This window comes from Anopheles marshallii, chromosome 3 (genome assembly GCF_943734725.1).
Source record: "Anopheles marshallii chromosome 3, idAnoMarsDA_429_01, whole genome shotgun sequence".
NCBI lineage: Eukaryota > Metazoa > Arthropoda > Insecta > Diptera > Culicidae > Anopheles > Anopheles marshallii.
The window spans coordinates 6,618,410-6,639,086 of NC_071327.1; the positions used below are offsets into that span (position 1 = coordinate 6,618,410).

Genomic DNA, 20,677 nt, shown 5'->3' on the forward strand with positions numbered 1-20,677 from the left:
GAAAATAGATTAAATAGACCTGATCTGCCATACAAATTGCATACTTTTAGGCGCAGATGTATGGAAACAAACGGGGGTTTGTTTACTTTTGCTCATGCTCTCTGCTAGAACGACCCAGCTGAGCTGTGGGGTAGGAATTCTATTAGACAGTCAAGCGTCAGGTCATTAAATTATTTATTCGTTTGCCATTTGTGTAATTTAGATTTACGGGATGGGCGCGCGCGCGTACACCCATTTTACGACTGATTAATCCTTTACGAGATGCAGCGCCAGTGTTTTGAGTGCGAAAGTGTTGATTGAAAACATAATTTATGGTATTTTAATCGATCAGTGATATCGATCGGTGGCCACCGATTGACATTCCCTCCAACGATGGTGATTTCTTTGGCAAAGATAGCACACACACGCGGACCTTCCCAGAGCCTTAAATCAAAGTCTATTAGTGCTTTAATTGAAACCAAGCTTAAACAACCAACGTTTGATCCCGTTCCGGCTCGAGTATCAGCTTGCTGCCACAAAAAGTGTTCCCGTAGAGCACAGTGGACAGCCTCGAGAGCAAGGTACCGAAAGGAGGAAACTAGGTAAAATCAATTTCCATTACGTGTGCGATTGAGCTTACACGGTGGCACGATGTCCCGATGCGAACCACACAATCGTAGTCTAAAGTATCCACTATGACAGCATGGCATCGCAACGCATCAAAACGCGAACGAACGGAGACTGTCCGGGTTGGGTGTCTTTCGTCGGGCGATTCTTCCAACCGACGGTGAACCGACGGCCCTTGGCTGTGTCCCGCAGCAATATCCGTCCATTTCGGATGCAACGTGCTAACGAGTTTAGCTGAAGCAGTACCATCCCGGCACACACGCCGCGTTGACGGTGGCAAGTGTTTTATCGTTCGATCGATCTGTTTCGATGGGATACGCTCACACGAACTACTCGGTGAAGGATGTGTTTCCTTGCGGCAAGTGGTGCCCACACGTGAAAGTTAAGGCGGAAAAAATGATCAACGACGACGTACAGGCAAAATCACGCAAAAGTCCCATTTATCGTGAAAATAGTTGCTTACCGTGCTGCTGGTGTTAGGAATCGAGTGCTTTTGAGGCGTGATGCGTTCCGTCGCTCCATACGCTCAGCAGGGAAATAATATTGTTCATTCATAATTTATTCACTTGCAACCGGGTAACGTACCCCCGACACACTCACACGCTTAAGCGACACAGAATGCACTTTTACACGAACAGGGGAAAACAGGGACGTGATGGGTTCTCACCGAACCGCACAACCTTTTTTCGAAGGGTGAAACAAAAGCAGCAAACTTTTTTTTACATGATAAGCTCCCATTAAGAGGATTCACCATGTCCTGAAGTGTGTAAACCATGCATGTATGTACGTACGGATCGATTCGAGTGTTGTTTCCTTCGCATTCTCACCGAATGAATAGAAAAACTTTCTCCAGCGCTACTTGCTATCGGAAGCCGTTATAGGAAAGTTGAAAGCTGCTTAATTTACTGTGTGCGCTATGAATTATTTACCCAACCTAAGCCCCAACACTAGCAGCTCGGTGCCCTAAAATTGTTCCTCCCTCATAATGTGAGAGAATGTGCCAACTATTGTGCGCTTGGATGTTTTCGTTCGGTACAAAAGAGGTACATTACCATCCGGAAGATGGGCCAACTGCGGAGCAAAACAAAGCCCAAAAAGTACTCTGTGGTGAGGAAAATAATACACCACTGTAACACACACACACACACACACACATAGACAAATTTACTACTGTTTTGTTGCAATCCTCCACGCAAAAAAAAGGGGGGAAAGGAAATTTCCCGTCCAAAACATTTTCCACCGGACTGCCGAGAACTTTTGCGTTTTGTGAAGAATTTCCGCTGGAAAAACGCACCACATTGATAACGGTGAAAATTTGCACCTCACATGTTTGCTAAATGTTTCTGGATGTACACTTGTGGGACGGTGAATTAGTGCTACACCGTCACGTCCTGTGAGGCTAATTGTTTTATTGCACTCCACTGATGCTGTCTCTTTGCCCAGCTGGGAATGTTGCGGGGCGTGATTCCATAAACCGATCGTATCCTTCTTACGGCAGGAATCGGTTCCCCGTCTAAATTCGATACATCCGGCAAATTTGTGCCGGACTCCCGCCGACGGGCTCCCGATGATTGGCTGGGCAATAATTCCAATTTCAGCTGATCCACAAAATTTAATTTCTCCATCGTTTCCTCCCGACTGATCACAAGCTGTGCCATGTTGGGGGGATGGAACGAGCGAAAGAGCAAGGCCTTACTGTATGTGTGCTGCAGTTCTCGTTCGCAAGTCAACAAACCACACCATATGTGATATGATTTTTAGAACTTCGTCCTCCACACAAACCCCGTCCCGTGTACACAAACAAAGAAAACACATGACACAAACGCCTCCCGTCCGACACACGTACCTACACCGAAGGGGTGGAAAATATAAATGATTTTTCCGCACCATTACTTCCAATTTTGTGAAATAGATGATAATTCAACTTTGCTTTTCCGATGTACGCTCGCTCGTGTGCTTGAGTTTCCACGTCGGACTCAACCGGACAGGACGTTTCGGACCGCCTGCTTCCTCCTCGCCCACACCCACAACCCTTCTCTGCCGCTCACACGTTGTGAGTTTGTTTCGAAGCTGCTTAGGGGTTGAGTTTTTTGTTTTGTCCCTTTGCTCCCCTGAAAGTTTTCCCTGGTGGCAGTGTCACAGCGCTGCGAAAACTGATACGAAGCAAAACTCGAATGTGACAGTGTCCACTTTCCGTGTCCGTGTGACGGGAATTTTTTTTTGCCCCCCCCCCACTGACGGGAGTTTTTCTTCTGAAGCTCTCCATCTGACACACTCCTCCTGCTACCTCAACGTTCCTCGAGGCCAATAGTGGCCAGTAGCAGAAAAGGTCGTTCATACGTCGGACTGACGACACGGTTTGCAGACGGTTTCACCGTTGGGAATTTAATCATTCCGGTGCAAAAACTCCGAAGGGCCACTGCTCCGGACCGTTGCAAAATGAGCCTGATGCCGACCAAAGGAACGTACCAAACGCTACAATAGCACGGTCCCACCCGGGAGCACGTCCAACACTAGGACGGGGGGAGGGGGGGGGGGGGGGGGGGAATGCATTGCATAAACGGCGAATAAACGAGCCCGTACGATGCACTTCTTTTTTTTGCTGCTGAAAGACCGGGAATGTCACCCAGTGCGGACCAACCGGCAGAGACGCTAACCGAAGGATAGACTTTAATATTTATGATAGCACGACTGCTGATGTGTGTTCTCCACTGCAGTGTGTTTGAATGATGACTGTGACTTGGTGGATCGTTTCCTGCGGGAAGATGTGACTGAGTCGACGTCAGGGAAGGGGTGCAAACCGTACCAGGCCGAGGCATCCCATTTGACGGGACGAGTGCGCAGGAAGAGAGCAAATATGAACAAGTGATCAGCGAGTAACAGGGTCCGCGCTGTCTTTCTTCCCATCCCGGAGAAGCAAAGCTGCGTCAATCCCGTACAACGTTCCCGTGCCAACAATGTCTGCAAGACATCGTTAAGGAAGTTCAGACTTTGGGCGTCTTTCGCTTCCTTCCGACGCTTCGTGACCCTGTGGGACGTGATCAGATTTACTGATAAGCTTGGGTGCGGCAACATGCGTTACCACCATCGCCCTAGGACTGCTGCTTGCCACCGTGGACATACAGGTGGTACACGCACACTACGGCTACCACTACCACTACTACTACTACTACTAGCATCTCGGAATTCCTCCACCTTTCTGCGCAGTGAGCGAAAGAATTTGTTTTCCCCGTGGGAGGAGATGGATCGCCTTCCTTTTTCGCAGGTTGAAAAGAAATTGAAAGCGATGAACTTTGTCATCGTTGCCTGGTCTGGTTGGAACTGGGAGTTCCAGCAACGCGTATAAAAAAGTAAAAATTCTCATACACACACACCCACTTGGTTCTGGTGCTTCTCTGTGTTCTTCGGGTGTTGTTGAGGTTATCCATGCGAGCTAACTGGCCTCACCGTGTATCGGACCGGCTTTCGGTGTTTGCCGTCTATTGCCGTCCATCCCGAGAATGGTGGCGCCCGCATAGATGCAATTGGCTGGAAAAGCTAGTAGAACGTATCATCAGTCTTGTGGCAGGCCGTGGTAACGCAAACTCCGGGAGGAATAATATATATCCTGTAACTCGATTCCCTAGTCCTTCCTTTTTGTTCATTTCGCACAGATCATTTAACAATCATTGTGCGGTCGGTGAACATAAAGGAGATCCGTGCTAAGGTATGCCGTTTTATCGGAGCACGGTTGATTTTCCTTTTTTCTTGCCCTCAACATCATCGTTTCTGAAGAATGTTCTGATCTGCTCGGTGTGATGCTTTATGCCGGTATGGAGAAAAATACTACACAAATCATGCTGTACACAGTTCGTCAATTCCATTGTTGAGTGGTACAATGGGTGCATAAAGTTGTGCGGTTTGCGAATGTGTGTGAAAGAAAGTCACATTCAAATTCAGCATTTCATTCGAAAATTCAACCGTAACTTTACATATTATTGTATTATGTATAAAATTTAAACAATCGAATAACAATGTAAAAGCTATACAAATATTACTAGATGAAGTATCAGGCTGAAACAGTTTAATTTCATTATCAATATCAATATTTATTTTATTTTTATCACACTAGCCTGGAGTGCGGGACTTTCAAGTCAAGTATGGAGTTGGGGATCCTTTGAGATCTGATCTGTGTTTACTAGGTACAGAATTACAAATTCTCATTGGAGTCACCATATTGCAACTTCAGTCCTTATGAATGTAACAGAAGGATACATCCCTTATTTGAGACCCTCGTACAGGATGTTTTCAATCAACACGATTCTTATTCAAAACTACCATCTTGCGTAGTCGCCATATATATATATTCAATCCATTCAAAAATCTGGGCCTACTATTCCATCTCTTTAGTATTTCTGAAAACCTCATCCTTTCACACTATCAACCATAACAAAAAAAAAAAATAAAACGCCTTCATAATGCACCGGATCATCAGCATGTAACGAAATGTTTAAATTTCAGATTGTTTTGTATCTGTAAATTTAATGACCTTTCACCCCCCCGTTCGAATGCTCTCATCCGCATCTTTCCTTTTGACACATAGAAATCCACTAACGGACGTACGTCAAAAGCGGCCTGCAGCACAGACAAACTCCTCGGCTGAAAGTAATCACACGAAAGCTACGTTCATGTCAAGCATGCCGCTCTCGAGTCTCTCGAGCTGATGGGGATCTATCCCTGCCCAGCAGCTTGCCGTTGATCAAAAACGCGCTCTAATATTCATAAGATACTTGACACTTTGTGTGCTCTTTTATCATGAAGCCGTGGCTATGGCTTGATTTCAGCGATTTTACTTACTTTGCTCACCTCATTTTTGCTTGCCATTTTCCTCGTGCTCGTAGGTTTTTTTTCTTCCTTTCTTGCTCATTTCGCTTTGGCAGCGCAAGCTCCTGCTGTCCCTGCTGTCCCACCGTATGAACGTGGGAACATAAGCTGGTAGCGATATCTAGTGCTACCATGGAAGGAGGACATCATTTCTTCTTGATTATCCACACGTTCCCACCGCATCCGACCCATCCGTTCTCGGCTGTAAGCCTTAAAAACGCACCGAGACACACGAGTGGTAGAACACGCCCAAGCCATGTTTTAGCCTATGCTGGCAAGAGCAAAAACATGAAAGGAAAATCTTTCACCGGCCGGGTACCACATTCCTCATTTAATATTTCATAGTAATTATGATTACACCACTTGCAACACTATAGCCTTTCCTCGGCGGTACCATCAACGCTTGGGTTAGTTTCTAAAACGGGAAAAAGCGAACGAAAACAACCGGGCTCCACACAACAGTGCTACGCTCGTTTCATTTTCTTTCGGGAAAACCCTGGCAAGAACATTGAAACGACGACACTTGGCTTGCGTTATCTGCGTTGCGGGGATGGCAATCTGTCTGTCCTTTGCGAATCTTCTCCGTTCCCACGCTGCACCGGCCTAATGGATGCGACACGGAGATGTGACGTTGTTCGTCGCTGTCCGGATTTGAGATCCTTGAATCCTTGATCCCACCCCATCGCATGACGAACGACGAAGATTGTGGTGCCGTCAATGAGGCTATGGTTGAGTGTTCCCTTCGTCACGGTGAAGCACGCTGCTCGCTTTTTTACGATTTCACTCGTCATAAAATCACGCTAAAAGGCTTGCTGGATGAGGCTTTCGGTGTTGCATGTTCCGTGCGGTGTCGACAAGTTCGTACGTATAAACGGCCAGCCATTCGGTAGGAAAATAGTAGAATGAGGTACCTGTGGGTATGTGTGTTGTAGCATTCATTACCCAAATGCAGCATTAAACCAAAACCATCGTCAAAGATTTCACCATCAAGCTAGTTGATAGGGTACAGGAATTCCTCCACCCCGGGGCGGAATGGAACTGAAGGACATGAGCTGGAAAGAGTCTTGATTCTTCAACTTTATTTGTTATCTCGCATCTCTCGAGAGGGATGCCCGTTTTTCATTCATTACGACGTTGACGTGGCATCAGGAAGTGATGTCCAATTATCCCGAGTATTATTGCATCTCTGTACGTTTTTACCACAAGCCTCCCTGTTGGGACATTTTCCTGCTAAGGCTGAGTACTCTTTCGCCCTAATTCTTGTTTTTGCTGGGAAGTTGAAGGGGGACCAGCATGCTCGGTACAGCATTCCAATTCATTTAGTATTCATCGAATTCTCAACTCTTCCTCAACGAAAAAAAAATCCCTTGAAGGATGGAGCTTTGGATGAAAACTTTCCCCTACCACCCAATTCAAACCGTGATGGGAAAGCTAATTTAGCTCATAAATCGTGCATTTCATGCTGTGAATAAGAAGAACCGGCGGTGACCCTTCAAATCCGATCCTATTTCTCGCTCTTCATTCCTAAACTTCGCAAAGCGTCTAATATATGTTCGCTCTCTTTCTCTCTCTCTCTCTTTCTTATCCACAGTGGCCTATCTGAACCTTGGGACCTCACTGATAGCACTGGGCCGCTGCCAGGAAGCGGCCAGCGTACTGCGGGAAGGCACCAAGCTGGACGGTTCCGGGCTGCGGGACCGGGCAGCACACGAGAACGCCCGCATCAGTGCACTGCTGCAGCTCGGCAATCTGTACGCCGATCAGGGAAAACTGCAGCGTGCCCTTGCCGTCTACCGGGAGGCGCTGCACACACTGCCGGAACGATACCCACCCCAGGTACGGCCAGTGATTTCTACTCATTTACATTCATTTCTGGAGGTCGAGGCACGACTTCCAACTGCTACGAAGCGATTGTACGGCATCCGCCACACTGAAACCGAAACCCTCGGATGCTTTCCCAAAACTCGGACAAACTTTATGGCTTCATAAAGTCACGTGCCAAACATCGTTATCATGTATCTTCATTCGCGCTCAAACCCCCTTCATCTTGCGTCTCCCAATGGGCAACGGAAGTGTTGAAAAGCTTTTAATGATTTCCTTCCTTTTCGGATTTTACCGTTTTTTTTCTGTTTCACCGTCATTTCCTTTTTTGGCCCGGGCGCGAAAAGCGCTTGCCGGAAACCGAAAAACACCGATTCGACCGCCTCTGTCCGGTTCACCGGGCGCTAACGTGAGCAACCAGAACCGTCCCAGCACTGCCCGTCCACGACCGAAGTGGTAGCCCGTGCGCACGGAAAAATTATCACCGGAAATGGCAAATCCGGATATCAGAGATTTTTATAAACACTTTTACGTGGGAAAAACCCTCGCTCCGTCTGGGTGTGGGAAAGCATGGCTGGACCTTTCCTGCTGTGCTGGGACTGGCTAGTCTGCTGGTTGGCTGGATTGGTTTGGAGTTCGACCGTTCGTCCATTCGTTCGTGTGCCGGTGACGTTTCATATTTATAGTTATGGGCCCCATCTGGCAGTGCCAACCATCACCAAGACGGTAGCTGCGAGTGGCCCCGACGGAATCGAAACACAGCGAGAGAGGCGTTGGATCGGGTTCCCCTTTGCCGAGTCGAGACTGCACGAACGGATGAACGTATTTCCGCTATTTCTTTCGTTGAGTTTTCACCGACACCCTTTCAGCACCAACGCTCACCCAATCCTAGCTTCGTCCGGCTGCTCGCATACGATGGCATTGGGTTGGGAAAAGTGTTTACACTTTCCTCGGCTGCCACACGCCCGGATGTGCCTCCCCGTGGCAGCTTTTCATCATCAACGTGTTCCTGCCAGTTTTTCTTTCCTCACAACTCGCCTCGTTAACTCGTCGTAGCGGCGAGCCACATTCACACGGCACAAGATTTTCCACCCCCCCCGGTCACCATCCATCCATACCAGGTTGGTTTTCCGGTTGCCTGAAATGGATCGTTCGCTGTGTTTCCTGTTCGTGCTGTGTAAGTCACAGGCGGTGATTCCGACTCGAATCCGTAACGGTGAAGACGTGGTCGATTGGGCCTATGAGTGTATGGGTGTATCTGCACTTTTGGTCTCCATCCCTTCCGTTTTTCACTGTACAAACACATAGCCACAGGAGTTCGTCCAAAATTCTAACTGGTCGAAATGGAAAATTTCGTCTCTGCATTCCCAAAACCTCCCGGCGTAGATTGCAATTGACGTGTGATGTTTTCTCGTTCCCTTAAAAACCAAAAAAGGACGTCAAACTTTGTTGAAAAACCAAAACCAACGACAACAAAAAAAAAACAAAACAAAACAATGTCCAAGTAGGCTTTGAATTTCCTATTTTTTTTTTCTCCCTGTTTATGGGGTTGTCTTGCGGAGTGAAGGCAAAGAAAGGCTTCACATGCTTATTTTATTACCAACGTTGTATAAATTGGAAATTTTATTAGTCTTATAACATCCACGCTCTAAACACGCTTGCACACGAGGCAAGACGGCCCGTTGGAACAGTGGAAATAACGAAACGGATGAAAGTCCTCACTCACAGCCACATAAGACAGCCCCTGCCGAGAAAGGAAAAAGCCTACCGAATCGGTCACAACTCACGGTGATCCGCCTCGGTGCAGTTTAGTTTTATTAGATCGCCAGTATTTTCGGACGTTTTACGAGCTCCGGCCTTCGTTGCTGTGTGGCCGATTTTGGCACACGGACACAGGAGTGGTTAGTTTTTCGGGTTGCTAGATGAAAAGGATTTGGGTCTATTGGCACATCATTCTTGATGATTTTTTGTTGTTGTTGCTTTGGGCTAGTTGGCGTTAAATTATTATAGCAATGGATGGAGGCGGTAGTATGGTGACTGCATCAGGCTGCATAAATAACTGTTAATTACGTCGTATTGTGTGGTGTTAGTCTGTACTTGATTTTTGCGAATCAACTCCATCTATGGAGACGGAACGGAGTGTTTTAGTTTTTGGGGGATACATTCATACACATTCAGCACATTTGTATGAATATTTTGTTTATTCTAGCTTAACTTTGTGGAGTAAGCTTCATAAGGAAGTTAGTTCACTAAATAAAAAAAAAAAACAACTCACTTGATATCCCGTTAGTAAGTACAGAAAATTCAAGCCAACTGAAATGACCCTGATCATACTGAGCCACAACCCACATGCAAACGATTGCAAATTAACTGTTTTGTCAGGGAAACAATTTATCCACACGGTTGGGTGGCAAATATGTCACTAATTCGTACTTGCAGGAACCACTCAGAGACAAAACTTTTACAAAATAGTTCCTGTGATGGCACCAGAAGGTACAAAAAAATGTCACTTTTTTTTCCCACCACGATTTCCATTATTCCTTCTCCACCCATTATCCGCACAATAATAAACCAGTCGACGAATCCGGCGGAAAATGAAAACACCTTAAACCGGGAGACTGGTTTTTGTGGGAAATAAAGTGAACTGAACGAATTTAATCTCACCGTGCTTCGTTTTTGTTTTCTCTCGCCTGCCTAAGCTTCATTCCACATCCACCCGAAAGGTATTCGGAAAGTATTAAAATATTTACAAACCCGTACCGATTTGTTTACGCAAATCCAACAAGTGAAAGTTTTCCATCCCAGTGTGCATGTGCGGGAGTACTGTGACGCCAATGTGTCCTCCCAGCGCCGTTTTCGACTTTGCGTGTTGGTGTTGATGCTAAAGGACGACTTTTCCGGTTGCGCAAGCGGAACAAAATGCAAAATGTTTCCGGCCAACTTTAAGCGTTCTTTTTTTTTATCTACGGCACCTTCACATGTTTCCAATGTGTTCTCACACCGGCACCCGTAAAAGCCCGTGTTGGTAAGGGTGAAAAACAAAATGAGGCAAGACGGGCAACTTTTTCCTCACACCAACAATGTGCGGCAGCAACAACAGCAGCCGAATGAAAATCTCGTATTGCGCAAGGTAGGGCGCTCGAAGGAAGGAGTAGGGAATGCGGTCGATGCAAAAAAGTTGTACACAATCTGTGACAACGAAGTTGCAAATGATTACACTTTGTGATAAACTGGAAAAGCTCATGTTTCCCTCCGTGCGTTGGTTGGAAAATATTGTTTGGTTTTTCGCACCCTTCCGAACGGAGGGGGAGAAGCTTGTTAAGCTGGGTGTGCTGCACACGTGCTGTGTTCGAGTAGAACTCGACCAAACGCTTGGCGACAATGCTTTCCCGTGCGATATTGCCTATTAGCGAAATAGTGAAGAAAATGCTTGGAACACACAAACTCTGTCATCTTTATGGTGTTGTTGTTGTTTTTTTTTTGCTCATTATAAACAAAAGTCCTGCACGGCGTTGTAGCAATCTACTTGCGTTGCGTCCCAAAAAGGCGGGGGTACTTCAGACGAACGAACCTTCGGACCAAACGAAAAAGCGAAGCACTTTCATTAAGAGAATGTTCACTTCGCCATAGTACGATGGCACCATCTTCGGACTGTTCTTAATCATCCAACTTCATCTTGGTTGCGCTCGGTGCAACTTCAAAGCAACCTCGCTAACGCACAGATGCATCCGCTCTAGTGGCACTATCGCGACAGTGACACACAACGCACAACGCACACCCGCTCCAGCGGGGATGTGATTTATGAAAACAAGTTTATTCTTAATTAGTTTCTTCACATTTTCCTGGCAAGCGCTGGAAAGCGATATTTCGCCCGGTGAAGCATAATGCATCATCTTTCCCCACCCCGGGTTAGGAATAGTTGTGTGCTTTCTTTTCTAGTTCCTGTGCGCAATGCGTGCAATTTGCTTTCTCTTCAATTTTGTAGTTTTATTGTACGTGAAAAGATTGCCATTACAGTCGAAGGAAAAAGGAAAATGGTTTAAATTTTGTTAATTTCACTACAAACAGCTACACAACAACATCTTCACTACAATCACATTCGTCCGTCAGAGTTTAAAGCTTTTCGATGTTTTTCGTTGCTGCGCATGTCATCTGTGAACCTTTCGGTGGAAGGTCGATAAGTGAATGAAGTGAATGGGGACGAAAGGGACAGCGTATGCAAGTGGTCAATGAGGAAGTTCACGTGACGCTTGTTGCTTCCTTGTTGGGAAAAGGAAAAACCCTCAAATGTCGGCAATAGACTTCTGATACATTTTTCAAGGGAAAGACTTTAATTCCTTCCAATAAAAAAAAACACAACTCGGTGGAAAGCATTTTAGTATAAAGGCATATAAAAATGATATTTTTAAGGTAACTTCGTAATACTGCCTTAGAAAAAACATTTAGAAGTTAAATAGATCAAAATTACCACAAGAAAGAACTTTTCCACCATCGACTCTGTTCCATCGACTAAAATTCGTTCATAAAGCTATCAACAAAATGAGTTATCTAATCAATAATCATTTAACGCGTCATAAAACGTTACAGTTTTAATCACACCCTATCGTTTTATGTTGCTCTCACGGTTTATCTTTATGTTTAGAGTGACACCTAAAAGAAGGAATGTTACTTTCCCGCTGTTTGTTAATAGCTTATTGGTTCTCTGCCTCTATTATTTTATGTATACGAACAAGTTTCCCCTTACCGTCGGGACGAAAGAAACAGTGCTCCAAATCGAGCGAGTGATTGCTGCGGATGGCCAGCGGTTTAAATCTTTTCCACCAATTCAATTCACACCGTAATAAACGTTTATCTATTTGGCCATTTTCGATACCTTCCCTTCATCGTCGGGTTAATAGCCGCTCTACCTGATACCGAGCGAGTTCGGTCGGTCGGTCGGTCATCGCCAAATGTCCTCGGAACGCTCTGGAACACGCAGCAACACCAGAAGGTAGCCCGGTGCTCGATAAAGATATGTTTATGGCAGGAAATTGACTCACGTTTTTTTTTCTTGCCTCGTCTTTTTTTTGTGTCGTTCTTCCAATTCCATCTTGCCGTTTGCGTTCGCTATCAACCCAACACGGCGTTCACGATCTAGAAGGGGGAGGTGAGGTGAAGCTGAAGTCATTTTCACTCCATGTGCACCATCATCTCGGATGATACCGAATTGCCCTATTAAATTTTATATGATTTCGAATAAAATAAAATAATCAATTAAATTGTCCCATTTTAAGTGGAAGCATTCGGTTGGAAAATGCGAAAATTGAATGGGAGGAAAATGAAGAAAAATCCTGTTTTCCGGGTCTTCTGGGTTTTTTTAATGGTATGTACCAAATAGAAATTTCCCCCCGCAAAATACTTGAAATGGATTTCATCCCAAAAATTGTGCATGTGTGTTAAGAAAATGCATCTGCCAAACTGTTGGAAGAACATTCAACCGCAAAACTTTTCTCCAGCGTGCAAATTTGTCTGCCGTTAATGGGGCACCGGAATGAAATGCTTTTAAAAAGCGAGAAGAAGTTTCGGCTACATTTTCGATGCAGGAAATGTACCATTTGTCGCTGCAATGGGAATCTTAAAAAAGAATTGAAATTAAATTTTACGGTTGCTGCTAGTACCGAACATTTCACCACACTAATATCCTCCGAATGCATCTAGATGCATTTTTGCTGAATGCGATCTCGACAATGGCAGCGACACCGCGGTTGTGGTGGTACTTTACTCGTTAACTAAAACTGATGAAGCAAGGACACAAAACCGCTACCAAATTACAGTGCCTAACGTGGCCGGATCCAAGCAGTCGATGTTTTGCATGTTTTTTCCCCACTTTGCATACCCAGCAGGCGCTTAACCTTCGTCCAGCGACACCGTTGAATGGGAATGAAACAGACACCGGAAATAATTGGATAATCATTTCTAATTTAAAAATAACTTTTTCTTTCACTCATTCCGGTCACTTTCACCCGTTTATGTTTGCTGCATCTTTATATTCCCGCAGTTGAATATGGCAGCCTTGTACGCGAAGTTCGCTCCCTCTATTTCAAGAGACGATAACAAATGGATTCCTTCAATGTTTTCCAACCTACACCGAGATGTACCCCGTCTTCAATTCTATTACCCGGCGGTTTTCATCTTCAGGTCGTCACTCGGTCATCAGACGCGACCACAAGCAAACGAAGCAATTGTGCACTTTTACGATTATGGTTGGCATATTTTCTACTCCCGCTCGAAGCGCGTCAATGTGTCGTGGCATGCGTTCAGCCTCTTAATATAACGGCTGCAGTTGTTTTGTCCCTTGAGTCGGAATTATTGCGCACATAAATGCTATATTGCCAAACCCATTGTGCGGTTGAGTGGGTTCTGTGTAGCTAAATGTTCGGTACGTGTGCCGTGCGTTCGGTGTGTCTAAATTGCTTTTCATTTCATTCCGCTTTCGAGGTCCTCTCGGAACGGTTTCACCGCGGCACGTTGTTGAATGCAAAGCAGACAGAATGCAGTTGATGAAACGAAAGGTGGACATTATCTGAACAATGAGTGTTCGTTTCGTTTTTAACCATTACGAAACGCGTTACTAACGCGTTATTAAAATTCTTTCCAGATGAACGACGACCCTTTGTCCCATTTAATGATATAGTTTGCATGTTGATAACTATTGTTCGAATTATATTAAACAATATATCACTATGAATCTCCATTTCTTCTCTATATGCAGAACTTAATGTTACTTAATAGTAATTTAGAGACATACTAAATTGGGACGATATTGAATATGTTTTCAAGAAGTTGCACGAATGCTATGTGTTATATACCAGCGCTCAACAAAACTCAAATGGCAATTTTATATTAATAATATAAAACTCAAAGAGCTTTAAAGAGGTGAAAATCCTTGATAGAGAAATTTTATGCCAAATGAATGCTTCGGTTATGAGTTGGTTTCATAACTGAATATTGTAAGAGCTTCGTCAAATAGATAATCTCTGTTCGGATCAAGTGAACACCCTCCCAACAACTTGATCCGGTAATATGAATGGAATAGAGTTATTTATACATGAAATAATGATTGCTTCACATTATTGAAGAAGATATTACCTGTAGCAATTCAACTAGCAATGTTACAAATTTGTAGTTATTTTATAAACTTATTCTATTCGAATTTGCATCATCTTTCAGCTGGCAGAACTCTAACTAAAATGGGCCATTGTTATTCTTTTCTTACGCGCAGGGTATCTACCACCGTTTGGGTGACATCTTCGCCCGTCTTAACCAATGGAGCGAAGCGGAACGGTTTCAACGGGCGGCCCTCGAAGCTCAACCGGACCACATCGCTGCTCATCTATCGTATGGGACGATGCTGGCACGAAACGTAAGGATCTTCCCTTCATTGCATCCCCTTACTTTGAACATGACAAACCCCGCTTATACTTAACTCACAAACAAACTCATCCCTCGCTTTCCTTCTCGCTCATCACCCATACAGAGCAGCCGAACATCTGAGGCGGAACAGTGGTTCCGGAGGGCACTACGGTTAGCACCGAACGATGCCAGCGTACACCATCATTACGGTAAGAGCCGGTTCCTACAAATTGTACCACCCGGTATCGATAAGCGAACGCACCGGCAGGGGACAGTTGCGGTCGTAAAGCAAAAAAGTAGTTATTGAAAACGTACAAGCACTGGGTGGATAACGATCCGCAGCTGGCGCGTATGAGGATCCGTCTTACAAGGCAAGGACTCCAACAAAACGACCATCAGAATGGGTCCCGTTTTGCAACAAACGAAGCAGCCTTGATCGTATCTTGACCCGCAAAACCGGGAAGACATCTTCTCGGCGGAGAGGGAAACAAAGTCACCCTCAGTACCCGGGATGTCTGGTTTTATATTCCCAGCAGGATTTCTTGGAAGTCGTTGTCATGCACCTTTTGCATCCACCACGCTTTCCCGTCTTCCTATTTTTAAGCTTTCTCAAAAGCGATGCACAAACGTCAATGCCATCATTAGTCACTGTCACTGGGCAAGGGTAGTGAGGAAAGCGTACGGTTCGCTTTTCCTTATTGTTAGACACATTCCCCGCACGAGGACCATGTCCCACCACGTGCTCGTGCTCTCCAATTGAAGCGGCAAAGCTTTGTTCGGCAACTGCAAAACTTGACTTTGCCGCTGAATGTGAGTTTGCATTCTTGTTATGCTGCTTCCGTTTTTTGAGACCCCGTCCTAACCCCCCCACCAAAGAGGGACCCGGTGTAAAAATTCAAAAGAAAATCATAACAATCAGCGTAAAAGAAGCAGTTGCTCGACAGATGGAATTGCTCGAGGATGCTCCCGCAACCATATGTAACAAGCCCGGCCCGGAAAACCTTTTTTTCATGTCGTCGCAGAAGGTTGCAGTGCGAGAGATAAGGACAAAATAATTGAATAGATTGCTCGCCACGAGAGGGAAAATCGGAATGTCTGAAGCAAACTATCAAGTATCCAATTAAGGTCTGCTCCGGGGGTGGAGAACGACGTCATGCCGATGTCAGTGGTTTTGTTGGAGAATCTTGACCCATTATTCGGAAACATAGCTCTGTTTGCGTCTCAATTTGGTTCCAGCGAAATGAACTCGCCTTAATTCGCTCCTTTTCCAATGTTTCCAATTTTAGCTGAATTTCTATCCTCCCAGCGGCGAACGGAGGAAGCGTTCCAGTATCGGGTAAAAGCGGCCGAACTGGCACCGGAAGATTACGCACTGGTAATGGCGGCAGCATCAAGTCTCCGGTTGCATGACCGCAAACTCGAAGCCGAACGATGGTACCGCCAGGTAAGGTTGAACGCCACATCCCTACTCAACACCTTCAGCCGAAAGAATGGATGAATAATTACCACTGTTGCTTTTCGTTTCTCCCTGCTGTCGTCTCTGCTGTCCGGTCTGATTGGTTCAGGCTGTGAAATTACGACCACAGGAAGCACGGGCCCATACCAACCTGGGAGCAATTCTACACCTGCTCGGACGCACACAGGAAGCGGCCAACAGCTATCGGGAAGCGCTTCGGCTGCAGCCGGACGATCTGACCACGCTTTCGAATCTGGCCAAGCTGGGCGTGCCGGCCATATCCTGAGACGGTACAGCGAACCGGCCCGGCAGTGTCCGGAAGTCCGGAAGTTGATTGCAGCCCACTGGACCGTGGGTTGCAAGCGCGTGCCGAGCCGACACCGAATGACCGACGACCGGATGGAAGTGAAATATGCTCGCTGGGAATTGATTGAAAACGCTGTACAGAGACTGCCGTGTAGTGTATTAACAGAACGTAAAGAACCATGAAAAGGCGGCAAGCTAAGGTGGTAAAAATTTAATGTATATAAAAAAGGCGGACAGGGAACGTACAACGTGGACGGTTGATGATTGGAAGGAATTGTTGAAACACGGGGATTAACTCCTTGCAAAAACCAAAACCAATGTGTAGGCTAGCTAGTGAACAAAATCGATGACCCTTCGGGGAAAAAAGCGGAGGGGCCCGGCCCAGTGGAATGGAAATTAGGAACAATTGTGTTGGTAACTTTGTTGAAGGTATAAATATTTATATATTTAAAGACGTAAAGCAAACCACATTAGGAAATGAAAACGTTTATGTTATGCGCGGCAAGCGAATGGAGATAGGAAATGTTCGGTTGGACAACGTTTTTTAATTGCAAGACACGAAAACAGAAACATGGTGGAAGATATGTTACTATGGCAAGTTAGTTTAGTCCCTTCCGTATCCCATCCTGTATCAAACCATTGGTCAAGCATTGCAGCACGCGCTCCATGCCTAGTAATCATGTACTGTACATATGAAAGTTTATAAACCAAAACCGAAAAATTCTACAACCTGGCCAGGCAACCAAACCTACAAACCAAAACAAAGCATAGAGCTGTATATAACGATAATCAGACATTGGAAACATCACGAACCTACACACACTAGCCAACAGCAACAACACAAACCGGAGGGATGAATATTGAACCAAATAATGAAATACAAAAGGGGATGCGAAAACGAAGGGGCAACAATACAAGTATTTAACATTAAATCACATTTAGTACCGAGCGTGAACCAACCAAACCCTTCATTAAGCCACATGTCGTCAGGCAAGTCATACGTGCTATAAATGGGCGGTAGCCTCACCCACGTATCGTGAAGTGGGCAACGCACTGTAAAACTGTAATTACAGGGTTTTGTTTATTATGATCATTATTTGCACCAAGTGTGCGGCAAAGTGTATCAGTCAGACGAAATAAACATTGCAATCCATCCGATTCCATTTGTGCAGCCAAATGCGCCCCTTTTTCGATCGATCATTGTTGCGTTCAATCACCACACACACAAACACACACACATGCCAACACATCAGTGGCCACGAGAGATGCTCATTACAATGCATAAATACAATTGGCAGCTATCAGGGTGAAAAGGGAACGCTGCGCCAGATGTATGTATTTACTGATAATGAAATCGAAATATCAATACACACAAGCGGCGAAGTACAAACAGACTCTGCATTTGCCGGAAATGAACTTCTATTTAATGACCACCCCGGACCACGGACGAGCCAGAGTGTGCAATTAATGCTGTCGATGAAGGGATACAACCAATCGAACCAACAACAGCAGCAACAAATCGCAATAAAATCAATACATTCAAAGGATAAGATGAGGCTACCACAACCGAGGGAAAATGTTCAAGCCGGATCTCTTTCCCCTGGTCAACACCGAACCTCCCATTGAACAGACAGACAGATGAATACATTATACATGAATAGACAACAAAAGAAGTAAAATTAAAAAAACACACACTCTCACACACACACAACCAAATGCAGGATCACAAGTAAGAAAAGAAACAATTTATAGTCGTAAAACACCCCGAAAGCAGATGACCGAATGCGTGTGCTCTGTACGCTGTACGGTGGCACGGGACACACCACCACCACCTGGAGACATACATTTATGAATAAAAATGCAAATTTATTAATGAAAACATGCATCGTTTGGTTTTCCTCTTCTTTGCTGTGTGTTTCATTCGGATGATAAAAAAGGTAATGTATGAAATGCGTGCTTTATTGCGTCGCAAGATGATCGTTCACTTTCTCACCAGCCAGCGTGAGGATGGTTGATTTTCTCGCTTCCTGTTGCCTTGAACTAATCGATGAATTTCGTCCGCCGAAAGGCACATAACACACGCTTAAACGCCCAATCCCAAAACCGCAAAGGTGTTGGTGCGTAACGCTTGCACGGAAGTACGCGGCACCGGGCGTCTCCATCGCACACGTGTGCGCTAATGATTGTGCCAACTTCGCCCGGCTCCCGTTCGTTCCAGCTGGTGAAAGCGTAAAAAGCCCTGCAGCCGATGGAATGTAACATCTGGAAGGTTCCTCACGCCTGCTGCCAGCTATAGCCAATCTCAACGCTCAGCGGGATGATGTTAAACTGAATTATTCATACGGTTACTACCCAACTGCCACAACTACAACTTGCGCCGTCGCCTGCTAATTACATTATCGAACCGTAGCCCCACCAAACCTTCACCCTTCCGAAATTGTGAAAGATTGTGTACGTGTGCAGTACCCCTGAGGTGGATGAAATTTAATTTCAAAAGTCTACGCCCGTTCGTCACCCGATCATAAACTGTCACTCTTAACGGTGTGGCGCCGGAATTGCTTTCACACCAAAAGACCCCCTGTGCCTAACAGCCTTACCCCGTTCGTTGCTTCACGGCAGACAACTCACACTTTCCAATTAAGGTTTCACGAGGTACCCTTCGAGAACCCAATCAGTTTAACAATTTTACGATACACAGGATGGTTCGCTGTGAGCAACGTGCGGATGGAGGTGGCAGGCTGTCTTCCGCAAGACCGTTGAGATTAGAATATTTTTCATGCCTTTATTGCCACCCGGGGAAATCATCCGTCCAACGTCCGGAAGAAACCGTTACGGTACCGTACATCCCAGGACACCTCGGTGGTATAATCATCATAAACGGGATGAAACCTTTGCGCCAAAAAACCCCCCACCCGGAATGGTAACGGGAATGGGGCACACTAACGTTAAGCGGGGTGGAAGATCGAAAGGTCAATAAAATGTTGGGATATGCCGACAGAGACGACCGACCTAACGGAAACACACCAGATCGTGCTGAAGAGTGTGAAATGGGGTACAGTTTCTTGATGAAGCAGTGGCCATAATGCTACCAGCCGTTATTTTGATTTTGCAGTTCGGCATAGTTAAGTTGTGTACCATGGGTGTGAGATGTAGAAAAAAATGCAGCCTGCCGTAAAAACTATTACAAGAAAATAAAAACATTTATTTGAATAAAAATGTCTCATTCAAGCACAAATATTGTAAGTAACTACATAACGCCTACACGTAGGCAATCCACACATCATGTGCTTTCTGTTAGACAATTTATTTTGAAAAGTTAATTTTTATATCAATTTAAAAACTCTAATTTAAGCGTTTATTTACAAAAATGAGTTCGTAAACACTTAAAAATATTGCCATATGAAAAATGGATCCGCCTTCAATCCCACTATCCCAACGACAGTGTCTGATCAATAATTTACAGCGCAGCAACCTTTGGCTTCTTTACACTGGCAAAAATGATCCAAAATATTACACACCAAAATCGACCACTTTGAGCTGGGTTTCAAGCTTAGCAGAGATAAATTGTTCTCTTTATTGCAACCGGGCACTGGCACCGGATCCAATAATATTTTGATTCGCAAACAGTGGCAAAACTATCCCATCCCAGGACGCCCATCTGCAGCGACTTCATTCGTGGTAATCCTTCGATGGCCATAAAATCATCATCCTATTATTCGGTTTTATGGTGTTGTATGCACACATTTTGTCGGAATGGTCTTTGAATTATCTACGAGGCACATTTTATGCTATGAAAACGGACTGACTTTTCGGAGAATGTTTGAAGTTTTCTCGCTGCCAACAATGATTTCCGTTTTTTGTGCGCGAGTAACCCGTGTGATTTAAAGCACGTTTCATGTGGGAATAAATCAAACACATCCAAGCTGACGCCAATGTTTCACTTTCGCTGGTTTTGCTGTTATCGGCAAGGGTTCCCCGAAGCTCATCGGCGAAATCACGGTAGCAAGTGCTTTAAAATTATGCAAAACACAAGCACCACTTAGGCTTCTCTCTTTTTAAACAACAACAACGAAAAACTGTACCATTATTCCACGGTGGCCACAATACCGCAACGAACGCACACAGTGCCGTTTGCCGAACCGCAATAAATTTGTATTTGTTTCACTTGCCTCTGACAGGTGGAAATTATCGTCCGGATATAAATCGCGCTTCACGCGTTTCACCAAAAACCCA

At 45.1% G+C, this 20,677-nt stretch overlaps 1 protein-coding gene across 1 annotated transcript in view; it reads left to right on the top strand.

Moving 5' to 3' along the window:
* LOC128716310 (protein O-mannosyl-transferase TMTC2) overlaps nt 1-16,424 on the top strand; it is a 120,341-nt gene extending 103,917 nt beyond the window's left edge. The window contains exons 6-10 of the mRNA XM_053811230.1: nt 7,061-7,305; nt 14,552-14,692; nt 14,807-14,891; nt 15,969-16,126; nt 16,248-16,424. Coding sequence (XP_053667205.1) covers nt 7,061-7,305; nt 14,552-14,692; nt 14,807-14,891; nt 15,969-16,126; nt 16,248-16,424 — 806 coding nt within the window. The remainder of the gene's footprint in view (nt 1-7,060; nt 7,306-14,551; nt 14,693-14,806; nt 14,892-15,968; nt 16,127-16,247) is intronic.
* Nucleotides 16,425-20,677: the final 4,253 nt, after the last annotated feature.